Genomic DNA, 22359 nt, shown 5'->3' on the forward strand with positions numbered 1-22359 from the left:
TGGCCCCTTTTTATTATAAATAATAAAAATATCCTCTATTGTCCTAGACATGAGCTCACCATAAAACAAATATGGCATGAGCTTTTAAATGGTAAAAAAGTGTAAATAACAGTTATATCTAGTATAGGTAAATCTATATAACGGATGGGTTACAGTTACTACTTGTAAACATAATCCCTCGTTAAAATATGAGTTTTTTTTTGGAATATAGGATATGATGTCACTGACTTAATAATGTTGAGGATTTAGCTTTATCTTATCATCTTAGAACCTGGCAAAATAAACTTTGGCGAAAAGGGTAACGGATTGGAAAGTTCACACTTTGATAAATTAGCGATGATTCGCCTCTGTGAAAATTCGCCTGGCGAAGCAGTGTGTGACTTCTCTTGCGCTGAGCTTTTTCTCTAGCAAATTGTCTTCTTCAGCTTTTAGTTAATTGGCAATGTCCCTCTGAATTGTCATGTTGCCAAATTTTCAACACACTTCGCCCTTTAGTAAATTTATACATTTTTCGTCCGGCGGAGATCGGTCGTTTGGTCGATCTGACAGGTTAGAAAATTTCTGTTGGAGACTGTCACAGCTTTGTCTATCGTACGATTGCTGTCAGGGGCAGAACATCGGCTGATCGGTTCTTTAACTACTTTATTTGGTCGGAATGGTAAGACTTTGATCTGAATGGTTAGTGGCAGGTCGGGAGATGGGAAAGTCTGATCGTACATGGATTCGTACGATCGGGTCTTTGCGTCTGTGGCCAGCTTTACAGCCATTTGTGCAGCTTCAAGTGAAGATTCTGTCCTTCAAGTCCTCTTGTCTTTTACTTTTTTTTGTGTGTAAAAATATCCCCCGCTATCTGTCTGTAATGTCCTGTAACGTATTTGTTAGGAGTAATCATGTACCCTCAAAGCACCTCTTTTATATTTTAAGTCATAATACAGTTTGTATAATTATAGTTATCATGCCTAAAAGTTTCTCACTAACTAAATGCCCCTTGTGATTTGATGTTATTAAATAGTTAATTTTGCTGATGGTAAGATGACCATGGTGTCAAGAATGTTTTCATTGGCAATGCTTTCTTATAGACATATGAAAGATTAAGAACATTTTACAGTCGAATTGGGTATAAACTGATGTGTATAATCTCCAGATTTCTTAAAGGGATTCTGTCTTGATTTTTATGGTGTAGTTTTTATTTCTAAATTACACTATGGTATAATTCACTATACCATAAAAAATTGCATTCCTAACCCAACAAGTGTATTTTTTTATTGTTGTAATATTGGTAGGCAGCAATCTCAGGTCATTTTGTCTGGTCATGTGCTTTCAGAAAGAGCCAGTTCTGAACTATGGAACTGCTTTCTGACAGGCTGTTGTTTCTCCTACTCAATGTAACTGAATGAGGTTGCAGTGGGACATGGATTTTTACTATTGAGTGCTGTTCTTATATCTGCCAGAAGGCTAATTTGCAGTGCAGCAGTAAAGAGTGACTGAAGTTTATCAGGGCACATGACTGGGGGCACCTGGGAAACTGGCAATATGTCTAGTCCCATGTCAGATTTCAAAATTAAATATAAAAAAACAAATCAGTTTACTCTTTTGAAAAATGGATTTCAGTGCAGAAGTTTGCTGGAGAAGCACTATTAACTGATGTGTTTTGAAAAAAACATGTTTTCCCATGATAGTATCGAAGAAAACAGGTACCGGCACACAGGTGCAATTCAAGTAGGGGACTTAGCCCTTACGTGTTTATTAAGTCGACACAACGTTTCGGGGGCAACTCCCCCTTCGTCAGGTGACGAAGGGGGAGTTGCCCCCGAAACGTTGTGTCGACTTAATAAACACGTAAGGGCTAAGTCCCCTACTTGAATTGCACCTGTGTGCCGGTACCTGTTTTCTTCGTTCCTGTCGTATTGTGGAAGTGCCGACTTCCTAGGGTCCGAGCACCGGGTCTACCACTTCATAGGGCTCGGGTGTGCACGTGATTGTGTTTCTATTCCCATGATAGTATCCCTTTAAACTCTAATGTGTGCTCATATACAGCTCCTTTACTGCTCCACTATATGGGGCCCTCATCCTCCTGGGTGATTTTACCCAAACTGGTCCTTCAGCTTGGCCTGCGGCTCTGCACTTCCCTTCTGTGCTGCCCAGTAGCTTGTTTAGATCAGGTGGGCTATCATCTTTCTGCTTCATTTAGCTTCTCACAGCCTTATTCATTCCTTACTGGTTGCTGGCCCCCAAGCTTGACCATCTGGCTATTTTAGAACTATTGCTATCAGCATCTCGTACACATATGGATAATATGTGTCCACAGCCCAGCTGCTGAGAGACAACCCACTGCCTACGAGAATAAGAATATTTGGGGAAATAATGAAAAGGCCACTGTGGGTAGAAGGCAGGAGTAGCGGTAAAAATGATTCTTGAACAAAACAAATGTAAAAATATTTGTGCCTCTTATACCAAAAAGCCTGTCCCTGTTAAAGTCTAGCCAGGGGCACCTCATGTGCCTATTACTGCATCCCATAAGGGGTCATGCACTTTGATCCCCAGAGGAGAGTAAATGCACACCCCCCAATGTTCATATAAAAAGTGCCTTTATCTGGCTGTGCTTTGCACAAAACTGTAGAACTGGTGCTAGGTGCAAAGCACAGTATCCCGGGATGTAAGGCAGCCCTGTTCTTATTGCACGCCATAGAGTGAAAGTACACCTGCATGGGCAGTAGGGATGTAGCGAACGTCGGAAAAAATGTTCGCGAACATGTTCGGGAACTTCCAGACAAAAATGCGAACGGTTCGCGAACGTCGCGAACCCCATAGACTTCAATGGGAAGGCGAATTTTAAAAGCTAGAAAAGACATTTCTGGCCAGAAAAATGATTTTAAAGTTGTTTAAAGGGTGCAACGACCTGGACAGTGGCATGCCAGAGGGGGATCAAGGGCAAAAATGTTTCTGAAAAATACATTGTTGACACAGCGCTGCGTTTTGTGCTGTAAAGGGCAGAAATCACACTACATTTCTAAACTTGTGTAATAAACTGCTTTAAAACGTCCGGCGTCTACATGCCAATCAAGTCGTGTAAAGGTTACAGCCTGTTCACACGCAAAGACAAAACGCGGCGCTTACTGCAACGCAAAAAAACGCAAAGAGCTTTCATGAATGATACCGTCAAGTGAGCAAATGATAGTTTTTAATTACTAGTTGAGCTTGTCACCTCCAGGATGTTCGTCCTGTTGGTGGCAATATTTCTGTAGTGGTGTGTTTAGCAGTCACCGTGCTTGTGCGCACGTGCATGGTCAGGCAGAGGTAATTCAATGTACAGTGAAGTGAACCAAAAAACACTGATTCTGCAGTGTGGGCCCAGTTTTGGTCTACTTTATTGATCACTTGCGGTGACCATAAAAGATGCGATTTTGCCACTGTTGCAGAACCCTGAAAAATTAGGCATGTGTACTTTCCTGAAAAATTATGTTTTTTTTTGTCGCAGCCACTGAAGCACAGAGGCCAGAAAAAATATGCCATATGAATGCTAAAAATATAAAAAAAATTTGTCGCAGCCACTGAAGCACAGAGGCCAGAAAAAATATGCCATATGAATGCTAAAAATATAATTTTTTTTGTCGCAGCCACTGAAGCACAGAGGCCAGAAAAAATATGCCATATAAATGCTAAAAATAGTCATTTTTTTTGTCGCAGCCACTGAAGCACAGAGGCCAGAAAAAATATGCCATATAAATGCTAAAAATAGTCATTTTTTTTGTCGCAGCCACTGAAGCACAGAGGCCAGAAAAACTCAGGATTTACCTGTCCAAAAAGTTTTGATTCAAATGAAACCAAACCAGTAGGGTTTGCACCCTAGTTTGTAACGGTGGCGGAGGGAGGAGGACGCTAAAGGACAGCTGTGTGTGGAGTCATGCGGCGTGCAGAGAAGGACAGCTGCATGGGGAGTCAGAACAAGTCTTCCGGCGTGCAGTAACCCTCGGAGATCCACCCCTCGTTCATTTTAATAAAGGTCAGGTAATCCACACTTTTGTGACCTAGGCGAGTTCTCTTCTCAATTACAATCCCTCCTGCTGCACTGAAGGTCCTTTCTGAGAGGACACTTGAGGCGGGGCAAGACAAGAGGTTCATGGCAAATTGTGACAGCTCTGGCCACAGATCAAGCCTGCGCACCCAGTAGTCCAGGGGTTCATCGCTCCTCAGAGTGTCGATATCTGCAGTTAATGCCAGGTAGTCCGCTACCTGCCGGTCGAGGCGTTCTTTGAGGGTGGATCCTGAAGGGTTCTGGTGCTGCCTTGGACTGAAAAACATTTGCATGTCTGACGTTACAGAGTGGCCAAAGTGCATTGTCCTTGCAGGTGCGCTCGTGGCAGGATTACTGGCACCTCTGCCCCTGGAATGTTGATGAGTTCCTGAAGTGACATCACCCTTAAAAGCATTGTACAACATGTTTTGCAGGCTGGTTTGTAAATGCAGCATCCTTTCGGACTTGTGGTACGTTGGTAACATTTCTGCCACTTTATGCTTGTACCGAGGGTCTAGTAGCATTGCGACCCAGTACAGGTCCTTCTCCTTAAGCCTCTTGATACGGGGGTCCTTCAACAGGCATGACTGCATGAAAGACCCCATTCTCACAAGGTTGGATGCAGAGGTATCCATCTCCGCTTCCTCGTTATCAAGGACTACATCATCCACGGTCTCCTCCCCCCAGCCACGTACAAGACCAGGGGTCCCCAAACGGTCACCACAAGCCCCCTGGGAAGCCTGCTCCTGTTGGTCCTCCTCCTCCACAAAGCCACCTTCCTCCTCTGACTCCACTTCTGACACCTCTCCCTGCGTTGCAGCAGGTGCCTGGGCTCGTTCTGGTGATTCCGACCAGAAATCGTGCGCTTCCTGCTCCTCGTCACGCTGGTCTACAGCCTCATCTGTCACTCGTCGCACGGCACGCTCCAGGAAGAAAGCAAAGGGTATTAGGTCGCTGATGGTGCCTTCGGTGCGACTGACCATGTTTGTAACCTCTTCAAAAGGGCGCATGAGCCTGCAGGCATCGCGCATAAGCACCCAGTAACGGGGGAAAAAAATCCCCAGCTCTGCAGATCCAGTCCTACCACCCAGTTCAAACAGGTATTCATTGACGGCTCTTTGTTGTTGCAGCAGACGTTCAAACATGAGGAGCGTTGAATTCCAGCAAGGCTGGCTGTCGCAAATTAAACGCCTGACTGGCATGTTGTACCGCTGCTGAATGTCAGCAAGGCGTGCCATGGCTGTGTAGGAACGTCTGAAATGGGCCGACACCTTCCTGGACTGCCTGAGAATGTCCTGGAATCCTGGGTACTTCGAGATAAAACGTTGGACTATTAAATTCAGAACATGTGCCATGCAGGGCACATGTGTTAAATTGCCCAGTCTCAGTGCTGCCAACAGATTGCTTCCGTTGTCACACACCACTTTTCCGATCTTCAGTTGGTGTGGGGTCAGCCACCGATCGGCCTGTGACTGCAGAGATGACAGGAGTACAGATCCGGTATGGTTTCTGCTTTCCAGGCACGTCATCCCCAAGACAGCATGACAACGGCGTACCTGGCACGTCGAATACCTGGCAGACATTAGCTTCTTACGCTCAAACATGGCCCTCACAGAAACTTGGCTGGGGGCAGATGACTGTGAACTGGTGGTCAAGGTGGAAGGCGGAGTGGAGGGTGGTTCAGACGGGTCAAGGACAGCAGAGGTAGAGCAGTAAGATGCTGGACCAGAAGGAGGGTGGCTTTTAGTTTGTCTGCTGCCTTTGAGGTGTTGCTCCCATAGTGCTTTGTGCTTGCCGTTCATGTGCCTTCGCATAGAAGTTGTACCTATGTGGGTGTTGGGCTTCCCAAGACTCAGTTTCTGACTGCACTCATTGCAAATTACAACGCTTTTGTCAGAGGCACACACATTAAAAAAATCCCACACTGCTGACCTATTTGAAGCTGGCAATCTGGCGGTAACAGTAGAAGTTGGCGGCAATGGCGGGTGCGTTGGCCGGCTGACCACAGGTGCCGATACATGTTGTTGCCCTACTGTTCCCTGCGAGCTGTCCTCCCTGCTTCTTCTAAGTCTTATTCTCCTCCTGCCTCTCTGACTCTCCGTCTCTCCATCTGAACTATCCTCCTCTTGCTCTCTTCTACTGGGCACCCACAAAACATCAATCTCCTCATCATCATTCTCCTCAGATGCATCAATTTCTTCTAACAGCTCACAGAAGGAAACAGCAGCGGGGACCTCCTCATCACTCATTATGTCCATCTCTGTTGTGTTGTCTGCCAGAATTATATCTGGTGTAACGTCCTCATCTCCTTCATCTTCTTCTGCCAATAATGGTTGCGCATCACTCAGTTAAAAAAACTCATGTGTAAATAACTCCTCTGACTCCAGTGAAGAAGGGGCGCCGGTGGTGGAGGAAGTGTTACGTGGGGTGCCCATAGCAGAGGAGGATGAGGATGTTGTGGCAAAGTTAGAAACGGTAGAGGATGGGGTGTGCTGTGTAAGCCAGTCAACTACCTCTTCAGCATTTTGGGAGTTCAGGGTAATTGCCTTTGTAAAACTGGGCAATTTCCTAGGGCCACAGGATAGCATAGCAGCACGGCCCCTAGTGCCTCTGCGTGGCGGCCTGCCTTTGCCTGGCATTTTTTTTAAAACAACAACAACTCAGGTGGTGTTTCTGGAGACGGTATTATTATTGATATTTAGACAGAATGTGAACAAGCTCACACAGCTAGGTGGCAGTTGTTTGAAAATGAAGAACACACTGGGCAAACAATGCCTGCAAGGTCAACGTATACACTACAGCAGTGGATACGGAATATATTATTGCTGCTTGAAAAACGTCACTCAGGTGGTGTTTCTGGAGACGGTATTATTATTGATATTTAGACAGAATGTGAACAAGCTCACACAGCTAGCTGGCAGTTGTTTGAAAATGAAGAACACACTGGGCAAACAATGCCTGCAAGGTCAACGTATACACTACAGCAGTGGATACGGAATATATTATTGCTGCTTGAAAAACGTCACTCAGGTGGTGTTTCTGGAGACGGTATTATTATTGATATTTAGACAGAATGTGAACAAGCTCACACAGCTAGCTGGCAGTTGTTTGAAAATGAAGAACACACTGGGCAAACAATGCCTGCAAGGTCAACGTATACACTACAGCAGTGGATACGGAATATATTATTGCTGCTTGAAAAAGGTCACTCAGGTGGTGTTTCTGGAGACGGTATTATTATTGATATTTAGACAGAATGTGAACAAGCTCACACAGCTAGGTGGCCGTTGTTTGAAGAACACACTGGGCAAATAATGCCTGCAAGTGCACTACTATTGGTGCACTACTATGAAGAACAGCAAACAGCACTGGACACGTTAAAGAACAGTGAGATAAGTAAAATAAAAATATATATATATATATTTAAAAAAAAATTACTCTGGTTGGTGCTGAACTACTAGGAGCAGCACACCAGTCCCACTCCCACCCCAACACAGCTAGACTAATAGCACTGGGCTCTTATAGTAGCAACTAGCAAAGTAAAAAAACAAAAAAGAAAATAAAAGCAGTCCTTACAAGGACTATTGGGTTATTACAGCAGTCAGCAGATGCGAGATCAGCAGCAGTGCCCACAGCAGCTACACACAGAGCACTGCAGTAGAAGGTAGATTACTAGCCAGCAAAGCTACCTAACCTAAAATGTCCCTCAAATCCCTGCAGAGTTCTGTCCCTACAATACAGAGCAGTATCAAGTAGATTACTAGCCAGCAAAGTTACTATCAACTGTCCCTCAAATCACTAACAGCTCTCTCCCTACACTAGCTCTTCCAAGCACACACAGGAAGGGGAGTGGTCCAGGGGGTGTGGGGGTGGTCCAGGAGGGAGAGCTTCCTGATTGGCTGCCATGTATCTGCTGGTCTGGGGTGAGAGGTCAAAAATAAGCGCCAGCTATGGTGAACCCAAATTGGCGAACGTCGCGCGACGCGAACACCCGATGTTCGCGCGAACTAGTTCGCGGGCGAACAGTCCGCGACATCCCTAATGGGCAGAACAATTGACCTTAGTATGTTATATAATGACGCGTTCTAAGCAACTTTTCAATTGGTCTTCATTAACTATTTATTTATAGTTTTTTTTAATTATTTACATTTTTCTTCTTATTCTTTCCAGCTTTTAAATGGGAGTCACTGCCCCCATCTAAGAAACAACTGCTCTGTAAGGCTACAAATGTATTGTTATTGCTACTTTTTATTACTCAGCTTTCTATTCAAGCCTCTAATATTCATATTCCAGTCTCTTAGTCAAATCAATGGTGCTAGGGTAATTTGGACCCTAACAACCAGATTGCTGAAATTGCAGATGAAATAAAAAGCTGAAAAACTTCAAATAAAAAATGAAAACCAATTGCATATTGTCTCAGAATATCACTCTCTGCATCATACTAAAAGTTAACAAATTCCCACCCGCAATGCCTATGTTTTTTGCATATACATATAAGGATTATGAACATTTTACAGTCTAATTTGGTATAAACTGATGTGTACAAACTCCAGATACCTTAAACTCTACTGTGTGCTCATACACAGCTCCTTTGTTGCTCCACTATGTGGGGCCCTCTTCCACCTGAGTGATTTCCCACAAACTGGTCCTTCAGCTTCACTCCACCTGCCCACTCCCCACCCCCACCCAACCTGAAGCTGACCAGCAACTCTATTTATAGACCAACTCCCAACCCACCCTTCTCTGATATCAACAAAGTGGTCAGGGTAGCTGTGCATCTATAAATGGAGGCTGCAGGAGCCAAAAGCTTGCAGAGTAAGGTCAACCTACAGAATGTGTGTGTCAGCTCAAACCCAGGCACCCACTATGGCAGGCCCACGCATCAAAAGAAGGTAACATCAGCTCATTGATGCAGTCCTCTAGTTGTGTGAAGGTTGAGAAATTCCCACACCCGACCCTAACCCGCCCCCTCCCAACCAGCACCTGGCCCGCCTTTCCCCCCCTCTATTTATAAACACGTGCCCGACCCACAGTGATGTCACAAAAGGGGTGGAGCAAGTGTGAGTCTATACATTTTAGGGGTCCAAAGTCAGGAGTGTTAGGGGGTAGAGCAGGAGAAGAACTCAACCCAGACCCACCTGCAAACCAAACATTTTGTGCAGGCCCAAACCGGCCCGACCCTCAGGTTTTGGGCTGGCCCGCACATCACTACAGTCTTCCCTCAACAGCCTGCATTCCTATAATTGTGATCAAATAGTTTGGTGGGCAAATCAAGGAAAGATGTTAAAATGTAAGGCCAGCTTTAGTATATGAAAGGGCAAAATTGAGCATTGAGCAGATAACAGATAAGCCCTGTAGAATCCCACTGTTTCCTGTAAAGATTATCTGTTATCTGCTATGTAACCTCACCGTTTCTCCTTTTTTCAGCTTTGAATGTCTGCCCCCATGGCTACACAGCAGCTTGTTTATATAAAACACACCAGTTTTACCAGTGCAGGGCAACAGTACATTATATTTTCATTACTTTAAAACATTTTAAAGTGTTAGTGTTCCTTTAAGGTGAGGTATGAGCACCTGGACCCCTACTTGCTTATACCACCCCTTTTTTGTGGTATAACTGGATGCCTTATCAAAGTAATGTTCAAGGTCACACAGGGTGAACTTTAGGGAAATATTTATTTGCTCTGGTAAACACTTCTAAAGGACAAGCTGGTCAGTTACATTGAAATTTGGAGTGAACATTTATTTTATGAAACACATATTCTTGAAATGATGGCAATATTTTATAAGCTTGTTGTAAGGAGTCTGCTTTTTTGATATTAGTCCTAGACAGAAACAATTATGAAGCTGCTGCTCTGTTTTTGTAAGTAGTGGAAGTATGATTTTCTTAAATGTTGCCAAAATTTTCCTGTCACAAAGCAGTAGGGGGAATAGAAAATTCCAGATGCAATGATAAGATCCTTGAAGGGTCTTCCACCCAAATGCTTTATGTTTTTTTTCATTTGTATACTGTACAATTATCAGTAATGTAATAATGTATAATGTACACTTATCCGTAATGTAATAATGTATAATGTACACTTATCAGTATACAGTGATTAAAAATGTTCAGTGAATTTAAAATAGTAGCTGTCTGTTTACATTTTAAGCACTACTGGTTCTGACTCCTGAAACAATGAAGCAGAGGTAGGGTTTTAAAAACCTGGAGGAAAACTGACCTTGTGTATTCAAGAATCAGTATAAAAGGGGAGAAACAGTTACTGGCGGCTTAGTTGCATTTACATATAATTGTTAAACTGTTAAAGACTTTAAAAAAATATTAGGTTGGAAATTTTCTTTCATTATGCAAAAACAGTTTCCCTTTAGATATCCCCTTTTACTTACCCTTTGGTAAGAAATAACCATGTGTAATAATAAAAATGAATATATGGCAGAGGGTGAACTTCTATTTCTGTGAATCATAAAAAGTAATTAATTGATACCTGGGACTGTAGCCCTTGTATGAATGAATCACAACGTTTATGAGTTTATATTTATGTTTTCTTCTGAACCAAAATATTTGTGCAGAGACAGTTGGGTTCTGCCTGAAAATGTGCTCTCCTATTCCAGAAGCTGAACACATTTTGATGTCCTCAAAAAATCCTGGAACTTTATCATGAAATTGGGTCCATGGTTTATGAGGAAAGTCGGGTTATTTTATCGCAGCTTGTAAGGCTACAATACAGGTTTCACATAGATTGACTTTCATGCATTCCCTGACATTGCTACGTCTAGGTAAGAATAGTTTCAGACAGAATATACAGTACAGACTTGTTGAACAACACCAGACTAGTATTACAATGTTCCACTGAGAAACAATAGAAGGGTATAAAACGCTATGATCCTGAATGTGTAAAGCGTTTTGTTGGCTGTCATCAATTTATTTGATTCAGAAAAAAAAAAGATTTGCAAATTGCTAAATACTATTTAATTGAAACGTTTTAGCAGAAAGCACATAAGATAATCGCAGTTGCAGTCTAGTCAAGCTTTTCTCCTTATACTTCTGCTGTCCCACTGGGCTCTTTTATTGCTTATCTATGCTGTTAATACATCTTCTGAAGTCTAATGAGACAGCGCCTCCAAATTATCACCACTAGATGGAAGTGTTCTACATGGGTCTACACGTCAAGCAACGTGACAGCTCCTATTCTTATTTTTTTTTAATTATTTTTTAAATGGTATTATTTTTTATTGTATGCAACTGTGACTAAGTGTATACAGACATGTATACGTTTAAAACAAGGTGGCTGGTGTTTTCCAAAGCCTACATGTGCTTTAAGGGTACCAAACAACATGGTTTTCATTTTCTTGCAATATAATTTTAAGGGAAGGAAAAAATCCGGTGGTTATGATAAAAAACATTTAACTGATCAAAATGTTTCTATTGTGATTAACCCACAACTTCTGGCTCTTATATAGGACCAGCTTGAATGTATCTATTGAAATAATAATAATAATAATAATAATAATAATAGTACCAATAATAATAATAATATTACTATAGAACATGAAACATGCACAAGAATGTTTTTTTTAATTGGACCTTGGTTTGTATTGTACCTATCTGCACATCCGAAATTGCTGTAATGCTGTAGAAATAAAGAATTAGAAGGACCGGCGGTGAATGAGCACAGCGACTATTAGTAAGAATAATTATTAGTATGCTAAAAGGGTGCTCATAATAATGCAGGGGATTATACTCTTAGTTGTAAGAAAATAACTGTCCTATACAATAGATTTATTCAGACAGTGACAGTATTGTGCCATTCCCCTGACAGCTCTAGGCTAAATTAAGTTACTTCCACATTCTGTCTCATACACTGTATTTCTCGCAATGACAAATATTACTTGATGGTTTTGGTGTAAGATATATACTTACACACACACACAAGTATGTGTACCTATATAGGATAAATTTGTATTATATATATATATATAAAATTAAATACACATTTATCATATATATATATATATATATATATATATATATATATATATATATATATGTATGTATATATATATATATATATATATATATATATATATATATATATATAGTCCACCACCACTTGATATATATAATTATATATATCAATATATATATAATTTTTTTTCTGACTGTGTAGTTAGTACAGATCAAGATGTTCAGAAATATCTTGCCCATGGTATTGTCTAGCATGTCTAAAATATAGCTTAAAGCAGGGAATTTGTTATTATTTTGCTGTTAAGATAGTAGCAATTTGTATTTCAACGCAATAAGGCCATTCCTATTTAATAATGAAAGGCACATTTGATGAAGATGTCTCAGCTTTAGCCATTCCTGTCTAATATCTGCCCAAAGAATGTGTCTGCCAGTACAGAAGAGAAACACTGTGCTCAAGCACCAGCCAGACTTTATTTGGGGACCATGGCATATCTATTCTACAAGAACCACCCTCACTTTCTCTGGGCATTATGTAATGTGATCTATATAGCAATTGCTTGGATTTTGCTTTTCGCAACAGCAGTGGCGTTACTAGATATTACTGAGCCCCATAGCAAATTATTTTTCAGGCCCCCAAAAAGGTTGATCTGTTTTACCAGTATTTATTGAAATTGTATATGAATTAGAGTCTCATGGGGCCCCTATATCTCCTGCCCCCCCCTGCAGCCGCAGGGTCTGCTTCCTCTGTAGTTACGCCCCTGCGCACCAGGATATGTAATCTATAAATGTACTTGGGTTTTTCTTTTTCACGTTTTCTGCTACTGTTTGGCTCAAGGCGCTAATATGGCGTTAATACTAATCGGCTTGTGCTAGAATACGCCTGTAAACAAGTTATATGATACACAATAGATAGATAGGTTCAGGGAACATTGTGTTATATTTTAAGAGGCGCCTTATACAAAATCACAGTGTAAAACACTAATAGGAAATTGGCTGTAGTTGCAGTCCTTGTCACAATTGGCTTCAGGATATTAGAGCAAATATTCAAGGCACTCATCAGTGGGAAACAGGTTGTAAATGTAAAGGGGCCCTGAAAACCAATATTTAGTGTTATTCAATATGTCACAAAGGGCCCCAGGCGAAAATATGAGTTTCTGAAGGCAAGTACTGGATCATTTTACAGATTAAACGTGGCCAGGTAGGGTGAGTCATAACCTGACATATAGCCGCATATTTATCTCTGCATGCAAAAAAAAAATCTGCATTATGTGGTTAGGCAGCATTATCCATGGCTGTCTTTACTGATCGTGTGAACTGCTAGTGAATTCGGTCACTGCATTGCTCCTGTTAAAATTGCAAATATCCAGACTATTTTGTACAGGAGGAATCTCCCAGACAGAATTTGGATGGGTTAGAAATACACAGTAGAAATTATGTAACTCACAGTTGTATGTAATTTGTAGAAGTCTGCTAAGTCATGGCTATTTTCTAGGGCTGAAAAGCACACAAAACTATGATTATATCTTCGACCAACTTTAGAACGTATAGAGAAACGATTGTGTGCAACAGTGCATAAAGCACAACAACAAATATTCATTTATAACCTAATCCCTTCAGAGATCCATGGCCACAATCGCCTTCTGTGGTTTTAGAGCAAAACGCACATTTTTAGTCATTTTCCAATATAGTCTGTGTTGTTGTTTTTTTTAAACAAGGACTAGAACGACATCAAGTCAAGTGACATTTATTTCCAAGAAATGACTCTTTATCCATTACATAATATATTTAGACACCACAATACTATACATTATACACGACAAAATCATATAAACGAGTTGCATACAGCATACCTTATGGGAAAACTCTGCTTGTCTGGAAAATGCAGCAGTGTTAATGACTGTCAATGGGTATATTCGATTTAAACTAAAAAAAACAAACTTCAAAGTGATTTTTTTTAAATATAGCATATGTTGTAGGGTAACGTCCAATCAATGTGACTGAAACAAACATACTTCCCCGACAGTGGATGCATGTGTCATAATAATATTCGCCTTAAATATTCTGAGGCAGGAAGATATATATAATACTGATGTGTAAAGCAAATATATAACTATGTATAAGTATGCTTTTTTTTTTTTTGCTTTTAATTATTACTTTTACTCAATTTTTCTTGCTAGTAAATTCCAATTTACTGCTGCCACAGAATGAAAGAGCTTGTTAGTGAAAATACAGAGGGGCAGATGTGTGTTCTAAAGCAGAACATAGGGGTATGGTACATGGGAACGGGGAGTGTCAGCAGCAGAGGCCACTCTCTGGCGCTGCAAGGGTTAAGTGCAACCGTAGGCGCTGGTCATGAGTTCAGTGATCATAAGAAGATGCAGATGTCTAAACTGATGTATTTCATATCCAAGCATAGGCAACAGACAGGTGTGGTACAGATGCACCGCAGAACGCACAGTATATACAGCTTATAGCAGACAATTCATCAAGACTTCAGAAAATGGAACAGAGGGACTTAAACCTCCATCGCTCCCAATGATTGCGTCAGGGTTGTGTGCCCTTTAAAAAATGTGTCCTATGTTATATATATATATATATGGTGAGAGCCTACACTCCATCAGTCTCCTTATTATTCATGGCTGGGTTAGAAAGAGCACAAAAAATAAGGGGACATGTGGGGTGGCCACTTGTTCCATTTCTATATTAAATATTCCTCGGAGGAGTCTCTGCTGGACCTGTGTCCTATACATGGGAATGAGATAAATATTTGTTCACATAAGGGCCTAGCTAGGTGTCCTCCTCGTGTCAGGTGTTGTGAAGGTGAGCAGAGCTCTTACATTTAATTACGACTTTTTTTTCCTTGACTCTTCTGTTTTGGAACCATATTGTGACCTGTCGCTCAGACAGACTTGTTGCAGTGGAGATTCTCCGTCTCTTCTCTTTGGTAATGAACTTGCTCGCCGCATACTCCTTCTCCAGTTCTTTCAGTTGGATCTTTGTATAGGGGACTCGCTTTTTCCTGCCCCTGCGGTAGTTGCTCACCTCTGGCTGCAGGGGGACCACATCTGCATTGATGGGGGACACAAAGAAGATATATGTTATTGTAGTTGTTGTTGTTATACTACAGCCTTCCTGAGCTGCGCACTGCAGCTAATCTCTTACAAAGCTATTTGTGTCACATTACACTCAGTGAAAAGCAAAACACATACTGACATCCTATATGTAGTCTTGCTCTTGTGTAATCGGCTAAGAACTCGTCTGAAATGAATCTCTGATAAATCGTCCACCTCATCTGACATTTTTAGATGGTCACATTAGCAAAATACTTACTTGCGTAAAAGGCCTGCTGCTTTTAAAGGCGACATTACGCGCGTGTGCTTTGGAAGGGGCTTTCAAAACTGGTAGATGCGAATGAGGGGACTGTGTGCAATTGTCACAATCACAGATCATTCAGAGTTTATTGTAATGTACAGAAGCACCTCGTCTACATTATTATTAACTTGTACTTGTAGAGCGCAAACATATTGCGCAGCGCTGTCCATTCGCCTATAAAATATTTACGTTTTCTTCCTCCTCCTGCAAAACACAGCTTGAGTCGCATTGACTAGTGGATTTTTAGATTGAACGCGTGGGAATGATTCCTCTCTATTTGTTGAGATTATCGGTGCGTATCTGTAGAAGCAGCAAAATGTATTCCATATTATTGAGGCACTTGAGTTGCAGTTAATTGTTTGACGCCAAGTAAAATTATAAGCAAATAAAACAAAGCAACTCCAGCATATCCGCCATAATATCGCTGTGTAAATAAACCTTGTAGAAATCACTAATACATGAAATAGATACCACTCACTTTAGATAGATATAAGGATAGATAGATAGATAGATAGATAGATAGATAGATAGATAGATAGATAGATAGATAGATAGATAGATAGATAATTAGATAGACAGATAGATGATAGATAGATAATAAGATAGATAGATAGATAGATAGATAGATAGATAGATAGATAGATAGATAGATAGATAGATCATTAGATAGACAGACAGATGATAGATAGATAGATAGATAGATAGATAGATAGATAGATGTTAGATAGAAGGATGGATAGACAGACAGACAGACAGACAGACAGACAATATATAGATAGATAGATAGATAATATATAGATAGACAGGTAGATGTTAGATAGATGGATGGATAGATAGATAGATAGATAGATAGATAGATAGATAGATAGATAGATAGATAGATAGATAATCAGACAGAGAGATGATTAGATAGATAGATAGATAGATAGATAGATAGATAGATAGATAGATAGATAGATAGATAGATAGATAGATAGATAGACAGTAGACAGACAAATAGTTCAGGAATACATATTAGGGTGACCATTCGCGAGACAGAAAGGTCGCCCTTGTGCGACCAAAAGTGGGAAACCAGTCCCTGCGTGCGTCTTTATGTTGATTTGCGATCTTTTTGACAGCACCTGGGCACATTTTCTGTTTACCACCTGTGGGAGTGTGTGTGTAGATATGTATATATAATTTCCAAAGTTTTTCAGGCTCTGAGTGCTTCTTTTTAGTTATCTTTTTTTTCTCGGTAAAAATATATAGATATAGATGACAGATAATAAATAGATAGACAAATAACTGTTATATACTAATCGTCGAACAGGGTACGCGTTTTTTTCACTCTATAAAATGTATACTGTATTAATTTCAGCTATAAATATAATCAGACATGCTTTATACACTGTGTACAGATATCAAGTCAGGTTAATAGATCACCTTGTAAACTAACAAATAAAAAGCACATTTTCTATTTGTACTGTCTGCCTGGGTTTATAAAAAAAAACTGTATTATTTCCCCTCTCGGTACAGAATTTACAGTAAACTTTAGCTGTTTTTGTGAACGAAAAACACTTCGCGAGAAGTTCGGCAATTCCTAATCCGAAAACAAACACCATAGGTTTCCAAAAGGCGTCATGGTGTTTAACGTTTATCGCTCGCCTTATAGTAAATGCTCAGGGGTAAAATATAGCGCTAAATATAAAAAATAAACCTGTTCGGTTGCTAATGTTTGAGCTGCCCCCTCATCTCTTACGGAGCAGTTTATAATGTGACAAAGTGATGGTTTATTGCAGCGCGGAAAGATTTATCACACGGGCAACTGAGCCCAAGACACAGCGAGTAAGAGCAGCACGTGAGGCTGTAGCAAAGCCTGGGGAAGCTCACTACTAATCTAGCACACAGCAAGGCTATAGTTAGGAGACAAAGGGTCCTTTAATCGCTGAAATATGCTGCACTGCTAACACGCTGCAGTTGCACTTCTGCTACATGCCCATACAGCGACACTACAAATCTATTTTGACAAGCGAGGCCGGTGGAGGCAATAGTGCAGAAGGGCAGTGCAACGTACAGACATGAGGGAGGGATGTCAGGTTGTATTACCTGGGAAAGGTGCTTTCCATAAGTGACCGGATTGCGATTGGTCCTTTGAGCAGTAGACTTGTCCGTCCCAGCCGTTAGGGAGAGCCCAGTGTTGGTAGCCTTCCATAGACAGCAGAGAGTCATGTCTGGGCTCCGGGTGGCTACTGATCCCCGGCACTACTGACATGTCCAAGTAGCCAGGGACCGCCTGGTAAGAACTGGCAAAACTGGGATAAAATGCAAATTCCTTGGCCCTGGAGGAGAATTCTTCGCTGGGCAAGGGGTTGCTGGGCTCTGGGTATTTCTCGGACGGATGGTAAGAGCAGGGTTTCTGGTGTAAATTAACGTTGTGGGACTGGGACAACCGGCAGCCGTAGTAGCTGCTTCCAAATGGGTACGCATAGCCGAGGGACGCGCTGGAAGAAGTCGGGGGAGCGGCGCATTGTCTCGCTGCTTCTGGGGAGGTAATGTCCGTGTACACCGGTCCTTGGTGAGATCCAATGGCACCAGAATGGCGCCCCAGCCCCGGGTGAGAGATAAAATCCCGACAGTGGCTGCTTGCACAGTTCCCACTCAGTCCTTCCATGGCTGCGCTTTTCCTGGGATTCTTTTCATTCGGGCTTGTTTCATACACGTACATCAAGGTATCCGCCCAATGTGGATGTAGGATCAGGGAAGTCGTCATAGCATGGTCTGGCCGTGCTTTTAAAAAGTCAGCTTCCCAAAAGAGTCACCTAATTTCCTTCAACATGATTGTGTCAAGCGCGCGCATGCGCCGGAATTAAGGAGGAGGGAAGGTAGGACTGGGGGCAGGTCTGTGGGTCTGGTTCATTAAGAAATCTGTCTGACAACACGTGATCCCAACCAAATAGACAACAATGAGCCGGGACTGGGGCACGTGACCTCGCGGGCAAGAAAGGATGATACGTTGCTGACTTGCAAGACTAGGGGGCCCAATCCAAGAGAGCAAAGGGTGCCACCCAAAGATGGAAGGGAAATAGAAGACATCGGACGCTTTGGCAGACTCAGACATGTAGTAGCACATTACAAAACATGATAAATGCGTCTTTTAAATCTCCCTTTTTTGTGTGTGGGGATTTCAAACCGGGGAATTGACTGGCAATTTCTACATTGTGTAGTATGAGGTGTGACTGTCACATTGCATCTGACATTAGCAGTGAAATCAGCATGACATGCCCAAAACTGTAAGAGAATATACGTTTCATATTAGATCCATGATTAGTTCAGTTACTTGGATGTGTAATCTCAGGGAAAAGAAAAACTTGTATCGACTATGATTTATACATGGTTGCTTTATGAATATATTGATTGCTCATATGTTTTGTTTTAATCACATGGTTACACATTGTATAGTCTATGTAGTGCAAATTTACGTTTAATAAGTATACATACATGTATACAGTATATGCACTAAGGGCCGTATCTCTGAATAAATGATATAGACAAATGGCTCGTTGGTGGATTGATGTTCGAAAAAAATACATTTCTAGCCCTTCGTGTTCGTTGCTAAGTATGCGTGTTCTTCTTTTTATGCATAAAAAATCCATCCATTTATCTATCATCTATCTATCTATCTATCTATCTATCTATCTATCTATCTATCTATCCTTCCATCCATCATATCGCTCTCTCTCATCTATCATCTATCTATCTATCTATCTATCTATCTATCTATCTATCTATCTATCTATCTATCTATCTATCTATCTATCTATCTAGTATCTATCTATCGGTCTAGCTAATTATCTATCTATCTATCTATCTATCTATCTATCTATCTATCTATCTATCTAGTATCTATCGATCTATCTATCTAATTATCTATCATCTATCTATTTATCTATCTATCTATCTATCTATCTATCTATCTATCTATCTATCTATCTATCTATCTATCTATCTATCTATCTATCTATCTACCTCTATTATCTATCTATCTATCTATCTATCTATCTATCTATCTATCTATCCATCTGTCTATTATCTATCTATCTATCTATCTATCTATCTATCTATCTATCTATCCATCTGTCTATTATCTATCTATCTATCTATCTATCTCTCTATTTATCTATCAATCTATCTATCTAGTATCTATCTATCTGTCTATCTAATTATCTATCTATCTATTATCTATCTATCTATCTATCTATCTATCTATCTATCTATCAATCTAGTATCTATCTATCTGTCTATCTAATTATCTATCTATCTATTATCTATCTATCTATCTATCTATCTATCTATCTATCTATCTATCTATCTATCTATCTATCAACTATCTACCTCTATTATCTATCTATCTATCTATCTATCTATCTATCTATCTATCTATCTATCTATCTATCTATCTATCTATCTATCATCTATCCATCTGTCTATTATCTATCTATCTATCATCTATCATCTATCCATCTGTCTATTATCTATCTATCTATCTATCTATCTATCTATCTATCTATCTATCTATCTATCTATCTATCTATCTATCTATCTATCTATCTATCTATCTATCTATCTAGCTATGCCTTTCTTTTGCCAGCTGTAGAATATCTGCAATGCAATTGCTTTAACAAAGATTAGATATATAGCAATTACAATGTATGCAAAACACTGCCTCTGTAATTTCGTATGGGGGATTATAGGGAATTGAAGACAAATGACCAAGAATGCTCACTTTGAATTTCACATGTTTGTGAGTTTGCTTGTGGGTGTATTTGAGAGACAGAGAACAGGGCAGAGAGTACCAAGAGCCATTGACCTTTGTTGGTGCAGGAAAAATAAAGTAATATGATCAAGTTTGGGGCCGTGCAAGAAACGTTTGATATGATGAATTGCGCACAAATGCGAGTGCTAGCACATAGCCTGCAAACAATACACGTGTTATGTTGGTTGTAGTATAAAGTACAGCGGCCTCGCTTCCTCCAGTTTCCTCTGCACATCCTTGTGTTTGTATCCTCGTGTTTGTATCCTTGTGTTTGGAGAAAAGAAACGAGACCCTTTCTTTTTGTGACAGTAAATCACATTCTCCAAGAACCACAGTAAAACTTGCTTATTGTTCGCTGACCTAAAACAAGGTCCTGGGGACTGACAAGCATTTGAAAAAGTAAGAAGCCACAGAAAGCCCTGCCGCTTGTGATTCCTTTCTGCAGCATGCATTGTCCTGCACATTCCTGCTTTTTATTGTTCTGCCTCAAAAATATGTGGAAGGCCAAGGTCAAGTTAAAAATGCTAGACAAGCGGAGTTTTAATCAGCGTCTAGACTGGCAGGACTGACTTCACGATCTTACAGTTTTAAAACGGGGGAATAAATAGAAAAAAAGCCACGTTAAACCGTATTTAAAGCTTTCTGCTATGGGTGCCCACTTCATCCCCCCTCCCCCAATATCACTGTAGGAAATACATACAAGTCCATGGAGTATGCATGTTATAACGCAGTAATAAAAAAAAGAGGCCAGATTTAATGTTCTCTTTCCTGCTTTCGTTCCTTTCTAGAGAAGCAGCATTTTCTCGAACAAATGGTTTAGTAGAAAGAGTTAAATTCTGCCAAGTGAAGTCAAAACGCCTTTTCCAGTCATCGAAAAGTCCCACCTATATGTTTCTGCTTAGTCTGCAGTGGTGTGAACATCCCCTGTGTATTGCAGCAGTTCTCTGGCCAGTGCCCCTCGCCCTACATTAGTCCCACCTACATAATGGCATAGGGTGCTTTAAATCACCGCCTGCATTTAGGAATGACACCTTGTTATTTGCAGCCTTCTGCAAGCGTGTTGCAACTGAAAGCTATATAGAGGGCACATTTAATTAAATAAGTCACCATATTATTTGCAGATTAAATACATGAATAGACTTGGAAATTAAACATTCCAGCCAGCAGCAAATTATAAGGATGTTTTTTTTTTAATCCATAATGGGCCCTCGTTCAGTCGGATTAACTGCAGACTGACATTTGCAGCTATTTGCAGGCATCACTGTTCCTTAACCAACATTATTCGCTATCCATTCACATTTACACCCACACAGCTTCTAAAATCTATTTCCTTTTCTCTTTTCTACAGTCTGATTGAGACGAATCATCTAATGCTTTATAAACAATATAAGTAAAACACCCAACAAGTTAAAATATAAACAATTATACAGTATATTGCAACTAACCATACATCAATGTATCTTACATTTCGTCTAAAATGAAATAATGTAGCAGCTCATTGCACAGCTTTAATTTTGTCATGGTACACATATATATATATATATATATATATATATATATATATATATATATATATATATATATATATATATATATATATATATATATGATAAAGGTTTTAGGAACAGACCGAAACGTTGACCTGTTTTCAACTTGTACTAAATAAAAATATGATATTTTAGTTTTTGGAAAAGGTAATGGCAGCGAACTCCTGGGATTTCTTTTAAAATTAAATGCTCTTTATTGCAACATAGTACAGGAATCAACGTTTCGGCTCACATCCAGAGCCTTTTACTTGCACGACCATAACACCCTTAGGAGTGCGGATCACAAGAACATTTATATATAGATATATGTGTATGTATATATATATATATATATATATATATATATATATATATATAATATATATATATATATATATATATATATATATATATATATATATACACACATATAATAAATTCACCATGGCAAAAGAACAAGAGGGAAATGGATTTTATGGCAGAATCAGGATAATCTCTCTGTCTCTGTGTCACACACACACAGATGGAAAGAAAGAAACTGGCATTTAATAAATCCGATCAAATTTTTCATAAACTGTTTATAGATTCGGTTCTGTTTTCTCCCTTTCACTGCACAAAACCATGAAAACAGACTGGAAAAAAAAAGCAAATATAAATGGAAACAAGAAAGAGAATCAGTGACTGCTAATGA

At 40.1% G+C, this 22359-nt stretch overlaps 1 protein-coding gene across 1 annotated transcript; it reads right to left on the reverse strand.

Moving 5' to 3' along the window:
• Positions 1–13706: 13706 nt before the first annotated feature.
• Positions 13707–18164, reverse strand: hoxc13.L (homeobox C13 L homeolog). Its single transcript, XM_018247559.2, has 2 exons — positions 17436–18164; positions 13707–15043 (listed from the first exon to the last, which is right to left on the reverse strand). The coding sequence occupies exons 1-2, from the start codon at positions 18097–18099 to the stop codon at positions 14784–14786; spliced, it is 924 nt and encodes a 307-aa protein (XP_018103048.1). The 5' UTR covers positions 18100–18164; the 3' UTR covers positions 13707–14783.
• Between the last annotated feature and the right edge of the window lie 4195 nt (positions 18165–22359).

The sequence above is a fragment of the Xenopus laevis genome, chromosome 2L (genome assembly GCF_017654675.1).
Source record: "Xenopus laevis strain J_2021 chromosome 2L, Xenopus_laevis_v10.1, whole genome shotgun sequence".
NCBI classification, from domain to species: Eukaryota; Metazoa; Chordata; class Amphibia; order Anura; family Pipidae; genus Xenopus; species Xenopus laevis.

Excerpts from the sequence above, each read along its gene's own strand:
- hoxc13.L (XM_018247559.2), bottom strand. The coding sequence starts at position 18,099 with ATGACGACTTCCCTGATCCTACATCCACATTGGGCGGATACCTTGATG. Across the intron at positions 15,044-17,435 it reads ATGGAAAGCACCTTTCCCAG|ATGTGGTCCCCCTGCAGCCA; the intron begins GTAATACAACCT and ends CCATCAATGCAG.